The sequence below is a fragment of the Ambystoma mexicanum genome, chromosome 10 (assembly GCF_040938575.1).
Source record: "Ambystoma mexicanum isolate Mex_15411 chromosome 10, UKY_AmexF1_1, whole genome shotgun sequence".
NCBI lineage: Eukaryota > Metazoa > Chordata > Amphibia > Caudata > Ambystomatidae > Ambystoma > Ambystoma mexicanum.
Genome location: NC_090932.1, coordinates 428,005,515 through 428,022,459, shown reverse-complemented (window position 1 = coordinate 428,022,459; position 16,945 = coordinate 428,005,515). Strand labels below are relative to the sequence as shown.

Sequence of the window (16,945 nt, the reverse complement as noted above, 5' to 3'; positions counted from 1 at the left end):
TTTCTCTACCTCAGACATTTCTGATTCGAACAAATCATGGACAATCTCAATAGCCAGTTAATACCACTATGACAGTGCCTGACGAGTGCCTACACAAAAGTCCAAACTGTTGGCACTGACAGTGCTGGTTTAATGTAGATGGACGCTTGCGTGTGGGGGTGCTCTGATTTGTTATGTCGCTGAATTGTTTCTGGGACCACTGACAAGCCCAGTGCGAGCAATGCCTCCTCCTGCCTGTCTGCAATGCTGAGGCAGATGTCCACCTGGCGATCACTGATGGTGCCTCGCATGTCCATGTCCCTCCCCGAAAGAGTCTCCTGCCAGTGATGCTGGAGAAGCAGATGCGCTCCTCTGCTCCGTTCCTCCTTGGGTTCCCTGACGGGTCTCTGTGCGTACATGTCCCTCCCTGCCTCTGCTTCCGTGCGTGTGATGCTCGAGCAGGCATGCTCAGTCCTCTCCTGAGAGCACTGACAATGCCCCGATTGCCTGGCAGGGGAGGGCCGTCGTGACGTCACGAGCAGAGCCAGAAAGCCATCTTTGCTGGCTGGGAAAGAGGAGCTCGAGAAGCAACAGTCACCGGAACCTCGTCGGATCTCTCCTGACTGCCAAACAATGTGAGTAGATCTCGCGGAAAGGCTGCTCTCGAATGCTTTAAACAAAGGACGGGTGCCCTTCTGGGCCCCGTGGGAGGTACCTTGGAGAGGGCTGTGTGTAGCAAAGCGGAGCGCTGTTCTCCAAGTGTGGTGCTGAAACTCTGGGCGCCGCCACCCTGCAGCCCCACAGTCCCGCAGCCCGCCCTGTTACCCGATGCACACATTCCATGCGAACTGTGTATTTTAAGGATTGCATGAGGGGCGTTTATTTCTCACTGTAAGAGGAGACTGTGAAAACGCCGATGTTAAAACGCACCGCGGGTACAGAGTAGGGAAGGGAATGGACCGAGGTTGTGGGGGCAGTGGTTAGAGGAGGGGTGCCATTACGCTGTTTAATGGGTGTTTACAAAATCTGGTGGTCGTGAAGTGCACCACGCTGCGTCGCAAACAGACTAGTACGTCACTGCACACACATCCCAAGTCGTTAAATACAGGGGAGTTGTGAGTTGGGTTGTGGTACCACATGTAGCGTTGGAGTGCGGGCGCCTGCCTGCAAGGAGGCATGCCTTGACTGGTATTGCCTTTTGGGGTACACAGTAGGTGTTTTCATTGGGCCAGTCTTGGAGACGTATAGCGTGGGTCTCGTGGGTTTTCGCATTACACGGAGAAGCGGGTTACTTTTTGGGGTTCTATTGCGGAGACGTCCAAAGAGAGTGGGGATCAAGGACTCCGGAAATGGCTATGACCCTGCTTTTGGGGCTAGAAACAAGTGTAAGATAATTGGCCCTGCTGAGTGGAGACCCCAAGGGCCCTTGACTGACATTGCCCTACTTTTGAGACGAGGATACGGATTCTTATCGTACCGTGTGCGGAACGCCCCCGCCCCCCGCCACCCCCTCCCCCCCACACCTCCACCAAATCCCTCACACGCTGTCAGGACATGTGTGCAGTCGCCTGTTGATCAGCGAGTGAGGTTCCAGGCGTTTCGCGTCAGTGTCATTGCACCCCCTTCTTCTGGTACTCAATGCCGATGGCCCCTTTTAGCTTTGGCAGACCATGATTCCCCAACCTCACCCCCATAATCCTTGGGTGCACGGCAGTAGCTGTTTTTCGAGGTGGCCTTTGATTTTCGTTGTGCAGATGAACGGCGGGTCCACGCATGTCACGGGGAAGATGGAAGGCGTCCCACTGCCTTCCCGAGTGCAGCGCAGTTCAGGGGTCCCTCTTTCAGGCCATGCCATGGGGTGACGAGCTTCCTTTGACTACCTTACCATGTACGAGTGGCGCGAGGCACTGCCACTTGGAATACAGATAGGAAAAGGCCCTTGCTGCTGAGGGCAGAAAGTTATCAGAGTCTTTGATTTACACACTGGGGAGAGGTATGTGCAGAATCACGTGAACAAAGTGTGCCAGTGATTAGGGACAGGCTGAGGTTTTTATCATTAAAATAAAAGCGCAGTCAAATCTCATGTATTGTTTTATATTTTGGCTGAATGGTTTCGTGGGCGAAGCTTCAGGAATGGCATTGAATGTGTTAATCTGCCATCAGTATTTTAAGTGGACATCCGCGGGTGCTTTTTCCCTTCTCAACGAGCCAATGAGCACAGTCCCCAAGTGGGTTTTGCAGAAAAGTTCCCCCGGCCACAGAAGAGAATTCACTCGCCTTAGAGTCCATGGCCAAGAAGTTGCTGATCCGTAGGGGAAACACAGGTCTTGACGTCCAGCCCCGTGCCCAATACCCAAACTCTCTCTCTCTCTATACACACACACACACGCACACACACCCCACCCTTACGCTTTCAACCAGCCTCCACACACCAAAGGCCAATTGTTGCATGTCTCTATGGGAGGTCTGCTTAGAGATATGCTATTGTGGTGGCATGGCAGTTCTACATATTAGTATGCTTTAGTAGTGACTTGGCACATCAGACTGGCATGTCCTTGCAGTGCCATTGCAGATCTCTCAAGTACAAGTTATTGTAGTGCCTGCATTGGCCTCAGAAGTTGCATGCACATTTGGCGTCCAGGACAGGCTCAATAATGGTATGCCCTAGTGGTGCCCTGCTAGGAATCAAGAGTGGCCTTGCTTTGTAACACCGACAAACGCGGTGCATACTGTGGTTGATCTCTATGACAGGCCTCAATGGTGGCATGCCTCCTGGTACCATAAGAGTGGCCTTGCTTTGTAACACCGACAAAGGCGGTGCATACTGTGGTTGATCTCTATGACAGGCCTCAATGGTGGCATGCCTCCTGGTACCATAAGGGTGGCCTTGCTTTGTAACACCGACAAACGCGGTGCATACTGTGGTTGATCTCAATGACAGGCCTCAATGGTGGCATGCCTCCTGGTACCATAAGGGTGGCCTTGCTTTGGAACACCGACAAACGCGGTGCATACTGTGGTTGATCTCAATGACAGGCCTCAATGGTGGCATGCCTCCTGGTACCATAAGAGTGGCCTTGCTTTGTAACACCGACAAACGCGGTGCATACTGTGGTTGATCTCAATGACAGGCCTCAATGGTGGCATGCCTCCTGGTACCATAAGAGTGGCCTTGCTTTGTAACACCAACAAACGCGGTGCATACTGTGGTTGATCTCAATGACAGGCCTCAATGGTGGCATGCCTCCTGGGACCATGGTATTTCTGAATACTGGCCCATTGTGCGATTTGGTGGTCGGTTTCATTAGTGGCAGACCCCCTGGCGCTATGGTGGTTCTCAATCTTGGCATGCCCTCGCGGTGCTTTGCTGTTTCAGTGGTGTGTGCTTGAACTGTGCACACCTGTTAGCAGTGACACGTTTTCTTTTCCTCTGCTGCTTTTGCTTTTGGGCCCACAGCCAGAGTTCAGCGGCTTCCGTAATCACTACTCATCGAATGCACTAGACTTTGGTGTGTCCGTTTTGCAAACGATCCTGATGCCTCGTTGAGCTAGATGTACAAAAAAACAATGATTTCCACAGTGAATTGTGTAACTATGAAAATGGACAAATTCGGCCCTTCCGTTGTAAGGTAACCAACCACCTGCGCCTGCAGGTCCTATCAGCACAGGGTTCCGTTTATGGGATTTAAAATGCAATGGTAAGAAGCAGCTTCCCATGCATTGATAAGGACATAGCCTGCCCCAAAGGTCTCTCTCAGAAAGGTAAGTCCAAGCATACCCAGTTCTCATGGCAACATACTTTGGAATAGATTTACACCACTGCATTATTTTGCCTGAGTCCTGATGAGGGCAAAGTAACATGTATGTGCAATATCCCTACACTAGTAGGTCGACGAGGATAGAGAAGTGGCCCCAACAGGGAACACCAGGGCATTATGTAACTGCAGGGTACTACATGATTTGGTGCAGGGTGCAATTAAGGAAAGGGTTGTGATGGAACAAGTGCTGCCAACCGATTCATGGTGCACAATTCAAAGACGTGTGCACACAGACACACATACACACACTTTGTTCAATAAGGGCTCCTAATACATTTTAGTAATAATATGCCCCATGTGTTCCCATGTGATGTGCGAATGAGTGGGTCAGATGGGGTCAACCAGAGGTTTTGAGCGTAGCCGACGATTATTTTGCCAAGCCTTTGAAAGCTGTTTTCACACTGCTAAATCTTGATGTGTCTCTTGAAGATCAGTTGGCCACCAATCAATCCGATTTCCAATGATGATGATGATGGTGAAGATGATGATTTATTTTTAAATTTATTTATTGGCATTTATCATTTTTACATTTGCATGACATAAAATATGTCCATGGTTCGAGGATGATAAGCGTTTCGTAATAAGACATTAACATTTAACAATTCAACTTTAACTATCTCCAAGTGCTCCTTCCATCATGACAGGGCAGTCTGTCGGTTCAGAGGGGGTTAGGCAAGCCGGGGGGAGAGGGGACTTGAGCTTGTAAGGACCCAATGAAATTGTGGCTAGTTGCTCTCGGAGTTATGTGATGTTGGTTGTGAATCCGTTTTCCATAGGTTTGTTCTTGTTCATGGGGGCTTGTCATCCGAGGGGTGAAACAAGGATCCTGTGAGTTCTTTCCAGGCCGTTAGGGTCATGCTCGAGGCGTCCGTGGACCTGGCAACACTGTCTTCCCATACCTTTGTTTCAGCTTGTACCCAACGTTCCAATTCTCTGTGCCATACCTTTTGTTGGGGTCCTGCAGGTTTTTTCCAGGACATTGCAATTGTCCTTTTTGCCAGTATGAACATGATGTCCATTAATTTGGTCAGGTCTTTAAGTTTGGCCGGCCCGGGGTACGTTCCCAGAAGGCATTCGTCCGGGGTCCACTTGTACCTAGTCGACCCTGCTTTTTCGCTTGTCAGCTGTACGGTGGTCCACAGGGACTGTGTTTTGGTGCACGACCAGAAAATGTGAATCAGGTCTGCATTATTCTCTCCGCACCAGGTGCAGACAGAGTGTGGTGATTTATTGAATTTCGCCAGCCTGGATGGGGTTAAATATGTTGGGTATAACAGGTTCAGTTGTATTTGTCTAAATCTGTGGTTTCTGGAGACTGCTTTAGGGTACGCTAGAGCCCTCTCCCATTCTCCATCAGCCATTTCCCGGCCCATGTTGTTTTCCCATCTTCTTTTCAGATCAGCGCTTCGTGGGTTGGGGGTGTCACTCAAGTGGCCATAGCTCTGGGACACTGTTCTCCATCCCTCTCCCAAGCTGTACAATAGTTTGATCAGAGTGTTTGATTCCGGTTCCTCCGGCCATGTTGTCCACTTGTTTCATGCTGTAGTCCGTATCCTTTGATACCACAGAAACTGGCCCGTGTGGATTCCAGCTTCCTCCTGTAGTGTTTCAAATTCCTTAAAGGTGCCATCGTCGTATAGGTCTCCCCACGTATATATCCCTTTTTCTTCTTCCCAGCGTCTGAGGTGTTGCATGTCGGATCTGCATAGGTCCGAGATCATTGGTAGGTCTGGGGAGTACTGATGCTTTGCGTGGGCGAGTGCCTCTGCTCTGTGCCATACTTTTCGCCCTAGGGCGGCCAAGAAGGGGGCATTTCGCATCAGGTGGCTGGGGACCCAAATAAGTTCCTTCAAATGGATCGGGGAGACCAAGGGTTGTAGCAGGGGCGTCTCAGATGTGGTGTCGTCTGCTAGCCACTTGGTCACAAAACTGAGTTGCGCTGCCAAATAATATTTCTCAAAGTTTGGGAGTTGAATTCCCCCCTGGCTCTGCGGTAGGACCAAGGTGGTGAGTGCTATCTTGCGTCTTCCTTTCCCCCATAGGAAATCACTGAGTATCGCTTCTAGCAGGCTAAAAAAGGAAGCATTGATGTAGTAATGTACATTTTGGAACCTGTACAGGAATCTAGGGAGGACAATCATTTTAATTATCGAGGCTCTGCCCATCATAGACAGGGGAAGTTTTGCCCAGAAGTTCATGGATTTTCTTAAAACGGGGATTGCTTACTTCGTGTTTTGTTCGTGCATCAGTGCAGGGGTGTGCATTATGTGTATTCCCAGGTATTTAAACGAGGTGACCTCCCACTGTATCCCCACAGAAGGAAGTTCTACAATATTCTTGCTCTTGAGACCAGCTAGATGGAAGAGGCAGGACTTCGCCCTGCTAAATTGTATGCCTGAGACCTTCACAAAGTTGTCTAAGACGTCTAGCTTTGTGGGCACGTTATTGTGTGGGTCTGTAACATATAGCAGCACATCGTCTGCATAAAGTGAGATGATGTGGTCCACTCCCCCCAAACGTATCCCAGCATCGGAGAATTGTTTCCGAAAATAGATGGCAATAGGTTCCAGTCCTAGTACATAAAGCATGGGGGATAATGGACATCCCTGCCTAGTGCCCCTGCATGTCCCAGACCTCAGATACATACTTTCCGGATTTTACTCTAGCCCTGGGTTTTGTATAAAGTATCTTGATCCACCTAATGAACCCCGGGCCAAAGCCGAAACCTCCTAGAACCACTACGAGCCATTCCCAATATATAGAATCGAGCGCCTTAATGGCATCAAGGGATAGCAGTGCACATGCCTCCGTGCTAGCCTCAGTTTGGTTTATAACCTGTTGTAATCTGCATAAGTTCATGGTCGTGTTCTGGCTCGGTATGAAGCCGCACTGATCCATGTGCACGATCTCCCCTATGATTCTAGCCAACCTCTTTGCTAATATCGTTGTCAATATTTTCACATCATAATTGAGCATGGCTATTGGGCGGTAAGAGCCGCATTTGTCGACAGGTTTGTTAGGTTTAATGATTGGAATCAAAAGGGTCTCTCTCATGCTGTCAGGCAATATCCCTCTCTCATATGCCTCTTGAAAAACCTCATGTAATAAAGGTGTTAGGGAGGTCTTGTACGCTTTATAAAACTCAGCGGGTAGCCCATCGGTCCCAGGCGTCTTGCAGGTGGCCAGCGATTTAATCGCCTCTGTTATATCTTCGGTTGTGATGTCTGCATCTAGGGCCTCAGTCTGTTCAGGGGTTAGTCTGGGGAGTCCTATTTCCTCCAAAGTATCTGTGATTTGGTCTCGGGGAACTTGGTCCTTGTGGGAGTATAGGTGTTCATAAAAGCGCTTGAAGGCATTGTTTATGCCTTGTTGTGTTTGGAATACATTGCCCTCTGCATCCTGTATCATGGTGATTGTGTGCCTGGGGTGTTCTTTCTTGCACAGCCAGGCCAGAATTCTACTCGGCCTGTCGGCTTCTGTGTGCGTTCTGTTAGTCTTGGTGGTGTAGTCGAATTTAGCTAGTCTATCCCATGCCGATGTGCATTTAACTCTAAGTGCATTGAGGGTGTCCTCTCTCTGGTGAGTGTTCACCGGGGTGGCCTCAAATTGCTCAATCTCTTGCTCCCACTGGTCTAGTTCGCCTCGCAGCTGTTTTCTAATGCATCCTGCTTTTGTTATAATTTCCCCCCTTATCACTACTTTTAGGGCGTCCCACATCGTGCTCAGGTGGTCCACACTTCCGGTATTTACCTCTATAAAGTTATCTATAAAGTCGTGCAGCTCCTCCCTGAATGGCAGGTCTCCCAGGGCATCAATCGGCATTCTCCACATAGGGATAGGGGGGTCTAGGGCCAGCATGGTTCCATTCTACTAGAAGTGGCGAGTGGTCTGAGATGGTTCTCCCTAGGTGTTGTGCACTGTCTATTTGTGACAGGTGTTCTTTGCTAATGAAAACGTAATCTAACCTCGTATTAAGGTCATGTGGGGAGGAGAAGTACAAGTATCCCCTAGCGTTGGGGTGCTGCTCTCCATGTGTCAGCAAGATCTAGTCCGTCTATTAATAGGGATAGGGCTACCGTAGCTGCTGAGGGACCTTTCGGGTGGGGCTGGGACCTATCAAGGTTGGGATCTCGTACACAGTTGAAGTCCCCCGCCCAAAAAAAAGATGCCGTGCCTGTATGGGGCGATTTTGGGATACATTGAGTTCAGATGTGCCGGAATATTGGTGTTGGGGAAGGTAGGAGTTCACTATACATACCTCTTCCTGTTCTAGTCCGCACCACAGTATCGCAAACCTGCCTTCCGGGTCTATCTCAGACTTAATTAAATGGAATGGGAGTTGGGGGTGAATCCAGGTGTATACTCCTCTGGCATATTTGGAGTAAGTGGTTCCAATTCCTTGTCCTCCCCAATGCTTGCCTAATTTGGCCGGAGAGTCCGCCGTGCAATGTGTCTCCTGCAACAGTGCTATTTGCACTCCCTTTCTGTTCAAGTAGGACTTGATTCTGTTCCGGCGTAGGTAAGTTCCCAAGCCCCTCACGTTCCAAGTCATTATTTTTATTCTAGTTGCCATGGTGGGTTAATAGGATTTCCGCTGCTTCAGTCCAGCAACCGTCAACCTCTTCCGTTCGCTCACCCCTTTTTGGCTTCCTCCTTTCGTGCCCGTCCTCCCCGGCACCACCTGTTACACCTGTTGGAGACCTTTTAACTTGAGTAACTCCCATTGTGTGAATGGGGAAAACAAACAAAAAACAACTCGAACTGCCCCTAGCAGTTGCTTTCAACTTGCAGCGCTCAGGGCGTCCCGAGCCTTCCAGGCCACTGCTGGCTTTCCGGATCAGGTAGTGTGTAGGCGGACTGCCTGCACAGTTTCCGGTGGGGTGGGTGGGGTCGGTGGCCTTTCTTTTATTTCGCGTGGTCCTCCGAGCTCCTGTCCGATCTGGCTTACATCACAGTAGGACTCAATTGTAGTATAATTGTCTGCTGTCTATATTCGTGTGGGGAATTGCTTTGCTCTTCTTGCCATGGTGGGTGCGTAGTAGGGGTGTACCGAAATTCGGCTTCGAGTAAACATTCGGCCGAATTCCGGCTGAAAATTGGGTATTCGGTTTTGGCAGAATAACCAATAGAATGCTTACTCGAAGCCGAAGTTATACCCCTCGTTTGAAGGCACTATATCGCGTGCATATGTTTAGAAAAAGCCCCATGAAGTGAGGCCATTATCATGTGCAAAAAGTGTCAATTGACACTGAGGGGGTGGGTGCATCAACGTTCTGTGTGTATCACTTAATGCTCACAAAGAGAAGCGAGGCCATTATCATGATCAAACAGTGTCTATTGACGCTGAAGCAGCAGGGCGTCCACATTCTGTGTAACTCACTCAATGCCGCCGCAATAAGACAATTGCAGACGGCGGCATGGCACAATGGACTGAGGGGGCATTTGAATTCGAAAGCCCCTTGGCAGCACTCCCTGCTCTACAGAATATGGGAGATGCTGCCATGCATTTAACACAAGCAACAAGGCTCCTTTCTTAAGGTGACTCTCGGGAGTTACACTGCCAGCCTCCATAGCTGATTTACTCTGTTGAGGAGTGCGTAAGTGAGCGAGCGATCAGTTGAAATTAGCACATGAATTCACATATAGGGCACTGCTATTAAGGCACTTCTGTTTTGGAGGTGAAGTTTCTAGGATGTTCAGACGATGTGCGCATTAAGTCTTTGGCCATGCGCATTAAGTCTTTGGCCTCTCTGCTGAGACTGCTAACAAGAACGCAGCTTCATGCTAGATTTCACGAGGGTGTGAGGTGGGCCATTCCCACTGGAGCAAGAATCTGATTTTGTGCTGACTGCCGAGTCAGCCTTCTTCCATAGGTCATCAGATTAGAAGCAGCCACCTTGAGATGAGAGGTTAAACAGACACAACATCTGCCGCTGGAGCCACAGAGCCTGCTGCCTGCATACCTCTTTCACTGTGATCAGCAAATGGTGTCAGCCTTCACACAAAGTTACAAACAATGCCCCTATATCCACATATAAGTGAAGTTAAGTCCCCCCCCTCCCCCCTCCCCCGCACAGTGCCACTTTCCACCCCTGTCAGGCTCTACGATGCAGTGAGGAATGCAAAATACATCTCCAACATCACAATTGTATGCGCCTTGTAATGCTTTTCTGATTTGTATCACCGGTGCTAAACATATACGCGAACCTCCCCACTCCCGCCCCCACCTCCACCCCAGAGCCTTTTCCTTCCACCCGCTCGCCCGTGCCTGCTCACCAAGCTATGGCCAACAAAGGTGCATGCTCCCCGCGTAGCGTGAAGCATTAGTGACCTTCGCCCTATTATTATGGCCAATCCCACCCACCCCCATGTAGTGCCTACCTCTAAGCCCACCAGCACCAACAACGACTTGGCTATCAAGCCATGTATCCCTGTGCCGATGCTTGCCTCCCTGCAGCAGTCCTAACTCGCTTCACCAGTGATGACTAGCAGTCGCAGCGGTAATGCAGCCCTACCATTCCGTACCAAGTATTAACACGCTAATATATACTCAATTGCCTGCACAAAAAACAAAACCTGGAGAGTCTCAGGAACCACTGCCCTAGACATGGCTACATACTAAGCTTACCATATAATGTCAAGAGGCAACGTGCAGGTATAGAGACAAGAGCACATTCAGAAATAAACACGGAGCTTAAGAGACAGGCAACTTCCAAATGTGTGTTTGAAAAAGATAGTGTGACATCTGTATAGTCACAAAGCTGCAGGCCAGACTGCTCAGGGCCTAATCCATGCTTACAAGATAAGGCAGATCTCTGTCGTTCCTTGATCCATTAGAGATGCCTCGTAAAGAGAGTTTCTGCCTCCTACCTAGAAACACACAAATTCCCTTAGTTGCATTATGCAGAACATCATTTCTTCGTCCAATTAAACAATGTCTCTTGTCCATCCCCTCAAATTGTCCAGAACTTGGAACGGATAGGTACTGCAGGGAACTCCCTTACAAACAATATGCAAGCAGCGATAAGGCCTGTTAACTAATTATTTATTCACAGATGGGGCGTGCTCAAGTCAACCCCCAGTTCCCTACTGAATTTCTTATTAGGCATTGAAAGCAAGCAATAATAAAAGTCCCCTTATAAAGCTATGATCGATTTATAAGCACTATACATGTCCTTCACTGAAGTCCTGTTAAAAACAAGCATTGGCAATGCCAACAGTTTTGGCTTGTTACGCATATCTTGACACATTTCCAGTAGTAATCTACTATTCGGTCACTATTCGGCTCCGGCAGAATACTTCGCTCATCTATTCGGTATTCGGCCGAATAGTAAATGTACTATTCGGTACACCCCTAGTGTGTAGTCAGCCCAAGTCTGACCGTGGTGGTTCCTCCTTGCCATCAGCCAGGTTATTATGTTCGAGCCACATGTTTGCTGCGGCTGAGGTCTCCAGAAATATCGCTTTCCCTTTGTACAGAATTTTGAGGCGCGACGGGTAGAGCAACATGTATTTTAGGTTGAGCTTTCGTAATTGTGCTTTTATTGGGATGAAGGAGTTTCTTGCTCGTTGCACTGTGGGGGTATAATGTGGGTACATGACTATTGTCGAGTCTTTCCTCTTGATCTCTCCACCTTCTCTGGAGTACCGCAAAATAGTTTCCCGGTCACAAAAATTTAGAATTTTGGCAATGATTGGGCGCGGGTGTGAGGCGGGTGGGGGGTGTTTCTGGAGAGATCTGTGGGCTCTTTCAACGGAAAACCCCTGAGTGAGGTTTCCTGGACCAATTTCCTGTTGTAGCAATGTTTAGATAAATTCTGTCGGGTCTGGGCCTTACAAGTCCTCTGGAACCCCCAGTATACGAATGTTATTTCGGTGGGCTCGACCCTCGGCATCCTCGGAGCGCGCCTCCAGCCTTGCCACTTTTTGTTCCAGGTCTTGGACTTTTATCTTTAGATCTTGGGTACTCTCCACGTCATCTTGCAGGGTAGTTTCTATCGCTGTGACCCTTTCAGTTAGGTTTCGGGCGTCCTGACGCATGAGCTGTTTGTCCGATTTCACCTCCTCTATCTTTCCTTCGACTGATGTGCGGAGGGCCGCTATTGCCTGCAGGACTTGCGTGTGTTTGAGGTCCTCTTCTTGTTGGGGCGGCTCTTCCCAGGTCTCCCGGTCTTGTTGTGATTGTCTTTGGGGTCTGACTGTCGTGAAGGAATCCCTTGTAACCAATTTCGGTTTATTTTTGGGGGGAGACATCCCCAGTGTCCGGTCCCACAGTCTCTTATGCCAGGTCCGGTTCCGCAAGCGATGCAGGCCTTTCCTGCGGCTCCTGGTTTGCGTTATGGTTTTCGTGTCTTTGGGCAGAGGGTAGCGGGTCCGTGGGTCGAGTTGGCCGCCCCCACTTATTGGTTGGCTGTGTGGGGTGGGGTCCGTCGCGGGTGGTGGGGGGAGTCCCCGGTTCTTTTCCGCCTCACTTACTGGGTTATATGCTGGCCCACTGCACCCGCTGTTTCTACGATCTTCCCATCAGCTCTGCTCGACTGCACCACGAGTGCGTCTCTTCGGCCCTAGTTCCTCCCGCGGCGACGGCTCGAATTTCAATCCCTGTGGTTTCTCTGCAGCTGGGAAATGAGTGGCCTGCCACGTCGGCTTCGGTGTGGGAGAGAGTCCTTTGTTGGCGCGCTCCGCAAGGTAATTTAGGCCTCCGTAGCTTTGTTCTTATTCCGCGGTGGGCGCCGCCATCTTGTGGGTCCCAGGGGCTCAGCGTCCAGCTATGCGTTTTCAGCCTTCCTTGCCCGGTTCGCCCCAGGAACAGGGTCGAGTGTCGGTAATCGGTTCCCCTTCGATGTTGTTCGGTTGTTTAAGTTTGCAGACCAGTTATAGCGATATTAGCTCACTTTGCAAGGATCTCAGAATGGAGCTCCGCGGGTGCCTGTCCTTACAGCATGCGTGCTGACCACGGCCCCCGAAGATGGTGATGATGATGCATTCCAGGAAGCGACTTCATACTCTCTTCTTCTTTTGCTGCTTGCTGGTCTTAGAAGCTTAAATGGATCTTGGGTCTGCAGTTCGCAGATAAAGCATCAGATAGCCTTGCACGTCCACTCGGGCATGCGCCACGCCTAGCGCAGTGTGCAAAGCATAGGATCATGAATGTCTGAATTAGGCGCTAGATGATTATTACTGGTGTGGTAACAGTGATTGCGTTTGGTTGTTGTAGCCGCAGTAATATCGACAAATACGCAATGGGTCTTAGACGAGATACTGAAAAAGGTGGCAAGAATGATTTAAATCCAAGGCAAAATTGTATCTCTTTTTTTATTGTGAATTAGTTTGCATGTAAACCTTATACACACATACACCTAAAGATAAAATACATTAACTATACAAGCACACTTTTATATTTCGTTAAAACATTAAAAATTCTTCCTTTTTAATTAATTTTCCGGAAACAAAAACAGGAGAAAGTGTATGATAGCGATTATGAGGGATATCTGGTTCCCAGAAAAAATGCCGGACCAAAAGCCAAGATCCAAATTGCGCTTAAAATGATATAAAAACGAAAGTAAAATGTTGTCTCTAACATTATTCAAGCAAACACAATGTAAAATAAGACGGTCAAGAGATTCTAATGAGCCGCAATGACAAAGTCTATATCCTCTTTCACTTCTAGGTGTGCTATACAGGCACAATATTTCCTATATAGGATAAGAGTTCAAGCAGAGCCTCGTAATATGTTCCATCCACAGCACATTGGGAAATTTGATAAGGAACTATCGCAATATACCTCAACCTTTTTTGACTCGACTCCGCCACTTAAACAGATGATATTGTCTCGGGAGGATAGCTCAATGGCAACGGTCTTTTGTTGAAAACAAGATGACATGGAGCAACACAGGTTCGATCCCTGGGTCCGCGCTTAGAAACCTCTGGGTATTAAGCATTATAAATAACCTATCGTAACTTATCATATTTTGAGACAAATTCTCGAGTATGACACCAATCGGCATCCCAAAATTGTATATTGTACTATTCCATGATGTACTACCAAGTTTCGTTATCATGTCATGTTATACAAAGTTCTGAAACTTGTAGTGCGTCTGCCACCAGATTAATTTTCTTATTATGTCTTTGTTTGCTTGTTCGAGTGGTTGGACTTTCCATAATAGGGTCCATCTGGTCTCACTTGGGGACCTCGGCAGATTGTTGAGCAGGACTTTGATTGTTGCTTATCATTGTCCATAGTATAGCGTGACATTGAGGCTGATCAGACTTTCTATTTGTTCATTTGGAAGCCCTCTTTGAACCATCTGTACTTGCACTTTTTTTCGCTACAGTACAAATGCTTTTGTTTTTGGATGAGTATTCCTTTAACTCTTGTTTTGTCTACTTTAACCGCAGTCTCAAGTTGACTTGTGTCGCTTTTTCAACTACAATTTCTATTTTCTTTCTTTTAAACGGAACTTCCCCACTTATCCGTTAGCTCTTGATATTGATGTTATTTGGTCTCTTGCCATTTTACTCAGTTCTTTTTCATTTAGTTTACCTTTGCTTTACAAACCTTGTACCTTATTTACTGATTAATCTGCCCTGGGTCTATTGTTAGCCTTGCTATGTGAATGCGTCTAACCCATGGGCATTAGTTGCCGAATACTCATTTAGTGGGACAGACTTGTACATGTACCTTACTGAGGTGGCCATTTTCTTTCGAGAACTGCTCAACTTCTTGACTTCATAGGGCCTGGTTCACAAAAACCTTCTATAATGGTGCAATCCCATTGAAAAACGCTTTGCAAATCATGACCATTGTCTTCCCGAAAAGCATGACCTGAGCACAAGAAGTCCCAATAGGTTGAGGAGCCTTCCTGGCAGGGCGCTAAGTGCATAGTTCTAAATTGAGCAGTGGATTCAAGTTATCTATCAATTCATGCTAATTCTCTAGGAGATACAGTCTCTGCCTTTCCTGGACACAAGTCCAATTGACCAGTGATATGATATGATATGGCATTTATAACGCGCCTATACACAAGTGTTTCAAGGCGCGACGAGGCAAGGGAGGGGAAAACAGGGGAAGACAGACAATGATCCTACTAGGCCAGCTGTCATTCAGATCGCGCAAGTGCAAGGGAGGGGAAGGAGCAGAAGTGTGGGGGGAAGTGGAAGATGAAAGTGCAGTACATGGGATAAGAACAATAAATAAATAATCAATAAATAAACAATAAAAAAAAGTGTGGCCAGCAGGTGGCAAGTGAAAGGGTAAGTGCAGACGTCTGGTGTCAAGTGCAGGAAGTGGAACTGTAGGGATACAGAAAACAGTCACCAAGTGCAGGGTTGTCAGGAACCGACTGGCGGGGGAGTGGATCTGGGCCCGAGAATCGGAGGGTGGCCAGGTAACCAGTGCAGTTCCCGTGTCAGCCAGGAAATCGGCAGGGGAGAAGAGGAGAAAAAGCGGACGAGAAGAGAAACGTTTTGAGGTTCTTACGGAGCCGAAGATGATTCTCCTCAAGTTTCAGGCAGGCAGGGAGGCTGTTCCAGAGGGAGGCCCCATCCGAAGAGAGAGATCTACCACCAGCTCGTTGCTTGGAGAAGCGACTGACCCTGAGGGAATTGGAGGCAGATGAGCGAAGAGCTCGAGAAGGAAGTTATTTAGGAAGAGAGAGTTGAAGGTATTGAGGCCCCAGGCCTCAGAAGGCCTTGTGGACGATGCAGAGGGTTTTGAACCTAATCCTCACAGCCATTGGGAGCCAGTGCAGAGATTTGGGTCCTGGAGAAATACGATCCCTGGGCTTGAGGCCAAGGACAAGTCTCGCAGTTCTGTTCTGGTTAAGTTGCAAAGGACGGAGAGTAGAAGCGGGTAGATTTAGAAAGAGGCTGTTACAATAGTCCAGCATGGAGAGAACCAGAGCTCTGGAGACAGTGAGCTTCTGGGGGAAGAAGAGGAAAGGAAGAATACCTCTGAGGAGGTGTAGCTTGTAGTGTGACTTCTTAGAGATGTCAGAGATGTGAGGAGAGAAGGAGAGTGTAGAGTCGAAGACGACCCCGAGATTTTTAGCCTTGCAGGTGGGAGCAGGAAGGGGGCCAAGAGAGGCCGGCCAGAGAGATACAGGAAAGGAGGGAGTGGGTGTCCCAATGAGGAGAATCTCAGTCTTACTCAGTGGGTAGCTCAGTGTAGCTTGTGTGGAAGTTAGAGGGGATCTCGTGTGGATGTGACGCGCAGCTTGCTATATACATGTACCTAACCATTCTTGAAAATCTGTCTGGGCATAATTATTGTAGTATGAATTTTTGGATGTCCATGAAAAAAAAGGAAAAAAACGAATGGAGAAATGACCGCCTTTCTTTGACCTAAAAACAAAAATTACTTTTTGCACTTTTTTTTGTTAATTCGGGGGGAAGACCCCCTGCCACTCACCCCCTACCTTAACTAATACCCTTACCCCAAACCTATATTTTAATGAAAAAGTACCAACATTTCTAAATAAATCAGTGAAAAAATGCAGTCATTTTTTTCCTCTTTTTTTGTATTAGGTTATTTCTATGGATACCGGCATTTTTGCAATGCCGGTTTGTAGAATGGAGTTCAGGCAGTAGAAGATCTGACCTTCAATGCCCTGTCAATTGATCAATATTTAAAAAAAGATTTCAGGCCCAACTAAGCTAAGTCCCAAGGCAATAAATCGCTGCACTACCTCATGCAACATTCCTGAGCACATGTTCCTTACAGCCAAGATGACCTAACCAGAGAGGAAAAGTAACACAAAGGAATACTCTTCATAACTTGTCTTTGTTGCCTTACATTTTAATAACGCTGTTTTGGGGGTTGGTTTGGTCTATGATTTTAGTGTTAAAGATCATAATGCCATCTTTTCATATTGCTCTTGCTATTGCACTTTTTCCATTTCCTTCTGGTGTAAATAACAGACCGTATTATCCAACTTAATGGTACTCAGTTTATCAACTTGGAGAAAGGCTGAACGTTAGGCCTTTTGTGGTTGACATTTCCCTCCCACTGTGGTTCACACAAAACTCAGAAGCAAACATTTAACACACAGAGTTATCTTATACATTTGTCTAAAATATGTACAATAATTGTGTCCATCAATTTTCATTAATACCTTTTTTTTAAAGCATTCATATAACAAGACAGTTTA

The 16,945-nt window shown here is 47.8% G+C and overlaps 1 protein-coding gene across 1 annotated transcript in view; it reads left to right on the top strand.

Moving 5' to 3' along the window:
* The first annotated feature begins 468 nt into the window (after window positions 1-468).
* LOC138491473 (vesicle-associated membrane protein 1-like) overlaps window positions 469-16,945 on the top strand; it is a 414,958-nt gene continuing 398,481 nt past the window's right edge. Inside the window, exon 1 of the mRNA XM_069617986.1 lies at window positions 469-614. Coding sequence (XP_069474087.1) covers window positions 613-614 — 2 coding nt within the window. The 5' untranslated portion in view covers window positions 469-612. The remainder of the gene's footprint in view (window positions 615-16,945) is intronic.